This window comes from Chrysemys picta, chromosome 16, assembly GCF_011386835.1.
Source record: "Chrysemys picta bellii isolate R12L10 chromosome 16, ASM1138683v2, whole genome shotgun sequence".
Classification (NCBI taxonomy): Eukaryota; Metazoa; Chordata; order Testudines; family Emydidae; genus Chrysemys; species Chrysemys picta.
In genome coordinates this window covers 773346-783800 of record NC_088806.1, presented here as the reverse complement: position 1 = coordinate 783800, position 10455 = coordinate 773346, and the positions used below count along the sequence as shown (strand labels likewise).

The window sequence follows — 10455 nt, the reverse complement described above, 5'->3', positions numbered from 1 at the left end:
GGAGGCCATTTGGGGATTTAGTTGGGAATTGGTCCTGCTTTGAGCAGGGGTTGGACTAGATACCTCCTGAGGTCCCTTCCAACCCGGATATTCTATGGCTATAGAACCTTGCTCTGGCACACCTGTTGCAGTCTGTGTCCAGCCCTGCTCCCAAGCATCTGCTGCCAATCCTGGCTCTGACCCCCCCCCCTCCAACTTCAGACTCTGTCTCTGGCTTGACCCCTGATTCTGGCATGTGGTCTCTGACAGGCTGCTTTGATTCCTGGTTCTCACTCTTGCTCCACCCCTGCCTCTGACTTCAGTTCTGAACTTTGGTGTCATTTCCCTGTGCCTGACCCCTGCTCCACCCACTCAACTCCCACTTTGACCAGTCAGGCATACTGCCTGCATCCTGGTTCCCAACATTTCCGGCCTGAAACTATATGATAACCACTTGAAATCTGGAGCAAATTTCTCCTAAGTTATGTTATTTATGGGCAGTCCCTAAGTCCCATTTTCAAAATAATTTAGACGGTGTACATACAATTTTATAACTATATCAGATATAACTATGTGGTGAGAAGAATGTGGTTTTTTTAATTTAAATAATTATTAAAATTAGGTGAATAATTGATTTTCAGCTTGGTAGTCAAACAAACAAAATTAATTTCAGGTCAACCTGAAAATTTTCATTTTTTCTCACTGAAACAAAAAGACATTAGGAGGCGAAATGTCACATCACTGAAACTGTGCAGGTATAAGAAAAAATTAGCTGATGTTGACTTCACTGGAGAAGCAGGAGCTAGTTGGTTAGAGCTGGGGGTGGAGAGCTGAGAGCCAGGACTCCTGGGTTCTCTCCCCAGCTCTGGGAGGGGAGGGGGGCTGGTGGGTTAGAGCAGGGGGGGCTGGGAGCCAGGACTCCTGGGTTCTCTCCCCGGCTCTGGGAGGGGAGTGGGAGCTGGTGGGTTAGAGCAGGGGGGGCTGGGAGCCAGGACTCCTGGGTTCTCTCCCCGGCTCTGGGAAGGGATCGGGGGCTGGTGGGTCAGAGCAGGGGGGGGCTGGGAGCCAGGACTCCTGGGTTCTCTCCCCGGCTCTGGGAGGGGAGTGGGGGCTGGTGGGTTAGAGCAGGGGGGGCTGGGAGCCAGGACTCCTGGGTTCTCTCCCCGCTCTGGGAGGGGAGTGGGGGCTGGTGGGTCAGAGCAGGGGGGGCTGGGTGCCAGGACTCCTGGGTTCTCTCCCCGGCTCTGGGAAAGGATCTTTTGGATCTGCTTTGAGAGCACGTCCTGAATCCCACTAAAACATCTTCCAGTTCCCTGCAAGAACGGTGGCGTTGCCAACCTGAGCCAGTGTGTCTGCCTACCGGGCTACACGGGAGAGCTGTGTGAGTCCCCATCGCCCCATGACGCCTGCCAGAACGGCAGCACAGCCATCGGAACCAAGTGCATCTGCCTGCCTGGATTCTACGGCCCCCGGTGTGAGTCCTACAATAGCTCCATGGCCTGCCAGAACGGGGGCACTCCCATCGGAACAGACTGTGTCTGTCTCCCCGATTACTACGGCGCCCGGTGTGAATCCTCTAACAAAACCACCACGGCAACCCCTGTCATTACGACCACCACCACTACCACCACCACCAGCAGCACCACGACCCAGAGCAGCACCAGCACCACCACCACCACCCCAGGTGAGTGACAGCTCATGCTGGAGTTGGCAATGCTCTTGTAGCCATGTTGGGCCCAGGATGGGAGAGAGATAAGGTGGTGGAGGTAAGATCTCTTCTTATGGGGCCAACTTCTGCTGGGGGCAGAGAGACAAGCTTTTCGGCTGCACAGAGCTCTTCTTCGGGGCTGGGAAGGGGACTCTGAGTATCCCAGCTAAATAAATATGTTGTTAAGCATAAGGGGTTCGCACACCTTGCAGGAGACCACGTAAAGTATTTGACCCGCCCTGAGTTTAAACATAAGCTACTTGCCTTCACTTTCAGGGCCCATCACAGTCTCTCTCTACCTGCCTCTGAGAAGCTCATGACACCAGCCTCCATTGCCTATTGGTTACATTTTCACAATCGGGGCGATAGTGCTCCCCGCTACCCGCAGCCTCTTCTGGGGGCAGAGATCCCCATAAACGTCCGCAAAGCCTCCTCATCCTCCTCCACCTACATTTTTTCCATGACACTTACAAAAACCTTGAGAACTGTTCAGTGCTGCTGGGTTGAGACCACTGCTTGTCACGGTGCTCAGTGTTGTCTCATTGTTTCCTTATGACCTCCTCTCTGGCTGGCTTTCTCCATCTGCCGTCTCTTGTCTTATACTCGGATCACCAGCTCTGGCGGGCGGGGAGCGTCTAGCACACCAGGGGCCTGGTCCAGGACTGGGGCTCTGGGTGCCACAGTAATAATAATAAATAAATCCCCCAGGGTCAGATTCTGATCTCAGTCACAAATGGTGTAAATCCAGAGTGACTCCACAACAGCCTAAATACAGAGCAATTCCACTCCATTGTAAACCTGTCCGGCTCGCCTCTCGCTCATGTCAGTTGGTGGATTGAGGTGCTCCTGAGTAGCAGTCCCGTAAGTGACGGGTTTCAGAGCGGAGCCGTGTTCGTCTGTATCAAGACAAACAACGAGGAGCCTTGTGGCACCTCAGAGACTGACACATTTCTTTGGGCACAAGCTTTCGTGGGCTAAAACCCACTTCATCAGATGCATGGAGTGGAACATACAGTAGCAGGTATAAATACACAGCACATGAAAAGATGGGCGTTGTCTTACCAAGTGGGGATCAGTGCTAACGAGGCAATTCAATGAAGGTGGACGTGGGCTATTCCCAACAGTTGACAAGAAGGGGTGGAAATCACTTGTGTAGGGCTAATGAGGCCAATGTAATCAAGGTGGCCCATTTCAAACAGTTAACAAGAACAAATCTATAAAAACTGATTTCCCACTGTTGATACTCACAACTTCTTGTTAACTGTTTGACTTGGTAAAGCTTATGCCCAAATAAATGTGTTAGTCTCTATGGTGCCAAAAGGATTCCTTGTTGTTAGTACCGTAAGTGAAGATGGCCTAGAGTGATTCCACTGCAGTGTAAATCTGGAGTAGCTCCACCCCTGTCTAAATTCAGAGTAATTCCACAGTGGTGCAAATCTTGAGTGATTCTCCAGCAGTGTAATTCCACTCCAGCGTAAACCAAGAGCAATTTAGACATCACAGACACAGCTCCCGCCTATGAGCCAGTCCAGACTCATGCTGACATGCAGGGCATCGGATTGTTTCTTTCAGCGCCCTGCCAGAACGGGGGCACTCACAACGGGATCAAATGCATCTGCCAAGATGGTTACTACGGCTCCCAGTGTGAAAACAGCAATTGCAAGAACGGGGGCACCTGGAGCAATGGTGGATGCCTATGCCCGTCCAGTTTTCAGGGTCCTGAGTGCCAATACGCTTCTGAAGTCATCGAGGTCAAAGCCGGTATGAAAACCTGACTCAATTGATCCTTGTGTCTGGGGTTCAGACAACACCTTATATCCAAGCCAAATTTGTCTGGCTTCAACTTACAGCCCTAGGATGGGTTAGACCTGCCTCTGCTACACTGAAGAGCCCATTGTTAAATATTTGCTCCCCGCGCCGGTACTTACAGATTGGGATCAGTCACCCCTTCACCTTTTTTCTAAGATAAATAGACTGAGCTCCTGGAGTTTCTCACTCTAAGGCAGGTTTTCAAGCACTCCATGAGACCCTTGGAAACCCGAGCAGGGATGTCCCATCTGGCCCATGAGCCAGGATCCAGGATGGCTGGTCCCATCTAGGAACACCGTTAGTATTTGAGGGGGTCGTGTGGCTGGGGCTGTGAGCCAGAACCCAGTAAGACAGCAGGGCTGGCTTGTGGGAAAGTGGGGTCTTAATCCTGGAGTCCTAACCTAGCAGGCCTAGCCAGGTGGGACAACCTGGTTCTGTTGCCGGGCTGGGGGAGGGTGGTGAGGAAACACGTTCAGCTGCAGGATGGTGGGTAGTGAAATTACAAGAGTCCCTCCTTGCTGGCCCCCTCTGGCTAGGAAATGAACGGTGTGATGGGTTCTGAAGGGCAGTAGAGTCCTTTCCCCGGCCCTGGATTCTGGGGCTCCTGCAGTGTGAGCATCAGGAGAGCTAACAAGGACCCCTGGGGGGGCGGGGAAGGCAATTCCCCCCTGCCATTCCCATGGTGGATGTCAATTTTCACCATGTTTCTTCCCCCCCACACACACCCCAATGAAGAGGTGAACGTAACAGTGGAAGTGAAGTTGCAGATCATCAGCCACAAATTCACCCCCAAGCTGGAGGACAACACAACTCAAGAGTACAAAGAATTCACCATGTCATTCAAACTGCAGGTGGGTCCCAGCAGAGTGACCAAGAAGGGGGAGTTAATGAGAGAGAGGCCCCTTGAGAGGGGAGATAGGGTGGAAGGTCAGGGGGGATGCAGGGGGATGCAGGAGAACTTCCCAAGAGAGGCATGAGATTGGGGGATTGTCCCCCAGGGGAAGGACAGGGAGACCCATTGCTGGAGCCATTGGGAGCTAGGAATGGGCATAACACTGGGGAATGGGATGATCCCAGCCTGCCAGAGGGGAATAGACTTTAATGGGTCTTTCCAAGGGCTGAGCGCTCATTTACTTGGGAGCGTTCAGGTGGGAGCACATTCGCTGCTTAGGTATCATGGCTGGGAACCTCACCAGCCCCCTGGGCTCACCAGGCCCCATCTCAATGGGGCAGGGAGGTTCAGGGCAGCCCCTCCTGGTGACATGCGCACTATTCCCTTCCAGATGAAGTTGGTTTACAACAATGTCCTGGGGTACAAAGACGTGGAGATCCTGAAATTGACGTGAGTATCAGGAACACCCCGGAACTTGGTACCCCCAAAGCTCTGCCCACAACCTGAGCTCCACCCACAAGCCATGACCCATCCCTGTGAGACTCCTAAAGGAGACCCCGACCGCAGTAGGCATGCGTGTGTCTGTCTTGGTTGTGTGGTTGGCTCTTTGGCACCAGTGTTCAGAGCCTTTCCGGGCTGCGTCTATTAGGAGGAGACATTGGTGCTACGGGTCAGGTCTGTTCTTGGTGCAATCCTGTTTATCTACCAAGAAAAAAAATGTCCACCCAGTCGAGTTTCCCTGAACGCAGCAGCATGTATTTCTCTTGCTCAGAAATCCTCACATCTATCGCTCCTGCGGGCTCTGTGCCCAAAGAGCGCTGTCTCTCTCTCTGTCTTCTCAGGGCCAACTCACGACTGCCTCTCCTGGCACCCACTGCCTGCAAATCAATATCCTAGCTCCTGCTTTTGCAAGCAGGGAAACCCCCCACTCAGCCCACGTGGCTTAGTGGCAGTGTGCCATGGACAGTAGCCTCCATTGTTTGTAGCTCTCTCTGCTGCATAATCGGACTTAATTGCTCATTCCACTGACTCTGAAAAAGGGTAGTTGAAACAGCCGTTGGCTTTAATGAGGTTTGTGATGGTCACTGGATCTCAGAGCCCCCTCCAGGCAGCTGGTGGCACCTTTCAGCTCAGTATGTTCAGCATGAACAATATTTGTCCATCCTTGTCTGTCCTTCCCTGTCTGGAAACAATTAACAGTGTTGTTGTTGAAAGGTGGGTCCTTTTGAATGTCATGCTGATCGACACCCACTTCTGGGATGGGAGTGTCATTAGGTTCAGTTCTGGCATCCGCATTTTCAAAAGGAAGTTGAAAAATCAGAGAGGATGCAGAGAAGAGCCACAGAAATGATTTTAAGGGCTGACAGTGAGAGACTTGGATCAAGCTCCATTTAGTTGATCAGTAAAACGATCCAGAGGTAGCCTATGGTGGCTAAGTACCTCCGCGGGGAGCAGATAACAAGTAGTAAGGGGCTCTCTGATTTAACAGCGAAAGGCAGCACAAGAATCAAGTTAAAGCCAGATAAATTCAACTTAGAAATAAGGCAAAATGTTTTCCAAGTGACGATGATTAACAAACGCCAAAGGAAAGTGGTGGTGGCTTTTCCATCTCTTCCTGTCTTTGGATGGCCGCCTCTCTGGAAGGTGCTTTATCTAAACACAAGTTATTGAGCCGGTACGTTTCTCCAGCCTGGGTTACACAGAAGGTCGGATGAGATGAGTCACTGATCATATATTAATCAAATTCAATGGGCATTGGTGCCTCACCACTCTGTGCCTGGGTGACAATCTCCGTGCACATGCTCTGCGTTGGGGATGTGAGCGGACGCCCCAGGAAGGAGGGACATGCTGACCCACGGTGGGTTTGTTCCTTCAGGCAGGGCAGCGTCGTGGTGGATCACATTGTCATCCTGGCTTTACCCGTCACCGAGGAACTCAACACAAACTTTGAGAAAGTGGCTGGGCAGCTGAAGACGCAGATAGAGACGGCGGCTGAGAACCAGAACTGCGACGGCAGCTCCTGTGAGTCTCTGTGCGGTGAGGGCGAGGGAGGGCTGGGCAGAGAGGGGACAGATCCATGGACCTGGGAGGAAGATTCTTCATAGCTCCACCCCCAATATCTGCCATGGGGGCTGGAGACTGGATAGATAGATAGATAGATAGATAGATAGATAGATAGATAGATAGATAGATAGAGGAGGTGGATGGGGATAGATAGATAGATAGATAGATAGAGGAGGTGGATGGGGATAGATAGATTAGATAGATAGATAGATAGATAGATAGAGGAGGTGGATGGGGATAGATAGATAGATAGATAGAGGAGGTGGATGGGGATAGATAGATAGATAGATAGATAGATAGATAGATAGATAGATAGATAGATAGATAGATAGATAGATAGATAGAGGGGTGGACGGGGATAGATAGATAGATAGATAGATAGATAGATAGATAGATAGATAGATAGATAGATAGAGGAGGTGGATGGGGATAGATAGATAGATAGATAGATAGATAGATAGATAGATAGATAGATAGATAGATAGATAGATAGATAGATAGATAGAGGAGGTGGATGGGGATAGATAGATAGATAGATAGATAGATAGATAGATAGATAGATAGATAGATAGATAGATAGATAGAGGAGGTGGATGGGGATAGATAGATAGATAGATAGATAGATAGATAGATAGATAGATAGATAGATAGATAGATAGATAGAGGGGGTGGGTGGGGATAGATAGATAGATAGAGGAGGTGTCTAGGGATGGATGGATGGATAGATAGATGAGTTGTATAGGGAGGGAGGGATAGATAGATAGATGGATAGGTTTCAGTGGTAGCCGTGTTAGTCAGTATCATTTTTATCGATTGATAGATAGATGGGGAGAGGGCTAGCTCAGTGGTTTGAGCATTGGCCTGCTAAACCCAGGGTTGTGCGTTCAATTCTTGAGGGGGCCACTTAGGAATCTGGGGCAAAATCCGTACTTGCTCCTGTTAGTGAAGGCAGGGGGCTGGACTTGATGACCTTTCAGGGTCCCTTCCAGCTCTAGGAGATAGGGTATCTCCATTATTTATACGGGGGAGGATGGGAAGTGTGATGGAGGAAGGGAGGAATGGATGGAGGGGTGTTTGTGGGGATAGGTGGAGGATGGAAGGGTGCTTGTGGGGATGGATGGAGAGATGTCTGAACGGTGTGTGTGGGAAGGGAGAGATGGATGGATAGAGGAGTGTTTGTGGAGATGGGGTGTGTGTGAGGGGATGGATGGAGACTGGATGGGTGGAGAGGTTTTTGGAGGGATGGATGGAGGGATGTAGAGATGGATGGAGGGGTGTTTGTGGGAAGGGAGGGATGGATGGATGACTGTTTGTGGGGATGGATGGAGGGAGGGGTTTGGGGGGAATGGATGGAGAGAAAAGCGTTGACCTCTGTGATTTCAGTGGTTGGCCTGAGGTCGCAGAGAACAGCTTTCTCCCTTTCCCCCACACCTCGAGCCCTGTGGACAACCTTTCACAGGCCCAGACAGGGGTCAGGTCATTGGCCAGGCCTTTTCCAACCCCCAAATCAATGGCAAGGCCCGTGCAGCTTGGGGAGCTTCTGGTGCCACAAGTGGGGGTGTGCAGCTGAAGGGCGTCCCCGTCTCTCACTCCTGCTCCTGGCTGGTCCCGGGTTGGCTCACTAACAACTGCCCATCCCGTGTCTTCCAGCCATGATGTGTTTCAACGCCTCCTCCGCTGATGTCTCCAATGGGACAATGCCAATGTTCAACGGCACTGGTGAGTGACCCGCGGCAACCCGGCGAGGGAGCGGTGCTGGGGTGGGACCGGAGTGTTCAGTGCTGCCTCTCCAGCCAGCCCCCCGCTGACCCATCTCTCTCCTCCGCAGAGTACTGCCAGAAAGTTGTCCCCGAAGGCTACAGCCAGTTCTACTTCCCTAACCTCACCAAGTCTGGCTTCTCCTGCATCTCCAATTGCACCAAGAGCACCCCCGGCTTCATTAACTGCAACTACGGGCAATGCCAGTTGACGAAAGCCGGCCCCCAGTGCATGTGAGTTGTGCACATACACGCCCTTGCACACACGCACACTCGTGCAAATGCATGCACATGAGCATATGCACACACGTGCGCACACACACGCCCTCCTCCGTGTCGAGTTTGCGGAATCGTTTTGACCAACCCCCAAGAAACCCCAACTGCTTTGGCAACGTCAGGCCGAGCCATCTCGTTTCGACCCGACTCCAGGCTGCTTTGGGTTCCATTCCAGGCACTTTACCAGAAGCAAAGGAGTACTGGACTTGCAAAGCAGCTGGAGGAGGTGCCCTCCTGGTAACCCTTAAGCCCAAGGATGAGGGGGAAATGCCCTGGGGTCCGGCAGGTCAATTCTCCCCTCTGCTGGTTATAGACTTGTAGGACTGGAAGGGACCTTGGGAGGGCGTGTACTCCAGTCCCTTGCACTCATGCCAGGTGTGACGGGTTAGATCACAGAAACCCCCTTGGGAACTGCCACCCGATGTGCAAAGACTACCCCTGCTTCTGTTTTCCCTGCCAGCTCAGGACTCCAGCACCCTGTCTTGCTGAGCCAGACACTCCTGTTTGGCTCCAGACACAGATCCAGGGTCTGAATCACTTGTCCCAAAGCTGCAAGTTTACCCGAAAACAGCTCACAGTAGAGCGCTTGTCTTTAGCACTCAGATGCCCAACTCCCAGTGGGGTCTAAACCCAGATAAATCCGTTTTGCCCTGCATAAAGTTTATGCAGGGCAAACTCAGAAATTGTTCGCCCTCTATAACACTGATAGAGAGATATGCACAGTTGTTTGCTCCCCCAGGTATTAATACATACTCTGAGTAAATTACTAAATAAAAAGTGATTTTATTAAATACAGACAGTAGGATTTAAGTGGTTCAAAGTAGTAACAGACAGAACAAAGTAAGTCACCAAGCAAAATAAAATAAAATGCGCAAATCTATGCCTAATCAAACTAAATACAGATAATCTCACCCTCAGAGATGTTTCAGTAAGTTTTTCTCAGACTGGACACCTTCCAGGCCTGGGCACAATTCTTTCCCCTGGTACAGCTCTTGTTGCAGCTCAGGTGGTAGCTAGGGGATTCTTCATGTTGGCTTCTCTCCCTCTCTGTTCTCTTCCACCCCTTTATATATCTTTTGCATAAGGCGGGAACTCTTTGTCTCTCTGGTTTTCCACCCCCCCTCACTGGAAAAGCACCAGGTTAAAGATGGATTCCAGTTCAGGTGACATGATCACATGTCACTGCAAGACTTCATTACTCACTTGCCAGCACACACATATACAGGAAGACTCACAGGTAAATACAGCCATTTGCAGACAATGGGAGTCATCAAGATTCCAAACCATCATTAATGGTCCACACTTTACACAATTACAATAGGCCCTCAGAGTTACATTTTATATTTCTAGTTTTAGATACAAGAGTGGTACATTTATACAAATCGGATGATCACACTCAGTAGATTATAAGCTTTGTAATGATACCTTACAAGAGACCTTTTGCATGAGGCATATCCCAGTTACTTACATTCACTTATTACCGTATTTTCTCTAAAACTATCTCAGTTACATTATATTGACTTATTATCAAGTTTTTATAAAACCATATAGACTGCACAACGTCACACCAGGACTAAAAATTATCTCCATCCCTGACAGGGGTTTTCCTGGGGAAGAGAGTTTTGAATTTGGGTCTGTAGCACTGCAGGGGAGAGGCGATGGGCTATTCCCATGTGGGGCCTTCTCGGGCTCTCCTGGTGCAGTTGTTCCACATTGTATAAATAATTAACTAGCAATTGGAGAAGGGATTTGAACTCGGGCCTTCCACAGCTGACCGAGGGGCCCCAACCACCAGGCTCTAGAGTCATTCTCGCCTGCTTTCACTGTCTCGGTGACTATTAATTGTCGTAATGAATGACGGCCCCAGCACCCTCTCCTCCTCCTCCAGCTGTCTTGTGACATTCATCCTCTTTTGCTTCTGTTACAAACACCCGACCGAGAATTAAAAAAATTTGGGTCAGGTCACAGAG

General features: G+C 50.4%; 2 protein-coding genes across 2 annotated transcripts in view; both read left to right on the top strand.

Moving 5' to 3' along the window:
* Positions 1-10455, top strand: part of RNASEK (ribonuclease K) — a 321727-nt gene that overhangs the window by 244678 nt on the left and 66594 nt on the right. The gene's annotated exons all lie outside the window — the stretch shown is intronic.
* LOC135976028 (mucin-2-like) overlaps positions 1-10455 on the top strand; it is a 48811-nt gene that overhangs the window by 1405 nt on the left and 36951 nt on the right. Inside the window, exons 2-8 of the mRNA XM_065570374.1 lie at positions 1289-1663; positions 3260-3448; positions 4232-4347; positions 4780-4838; positions 6265-6410; positions 8103-8171; positions 8281-8443. Coding sequence (XP_065426446.1) covers positions 1289-1663; positions 3260-3448; positions 4232-4347; positions 4780-4838; positions 6265-6410; positions 8103-8171; positions 8281-8443 — 1117 coding nt within the window. The remainder of the gene's footprint in view (positions 1-1288; positions 1664-3259; positions 3449-4231; positions 4348-4779; positions 4839-6264; positions 6411-8102; positions 8172-8280; positions 8444-10455) is intronic.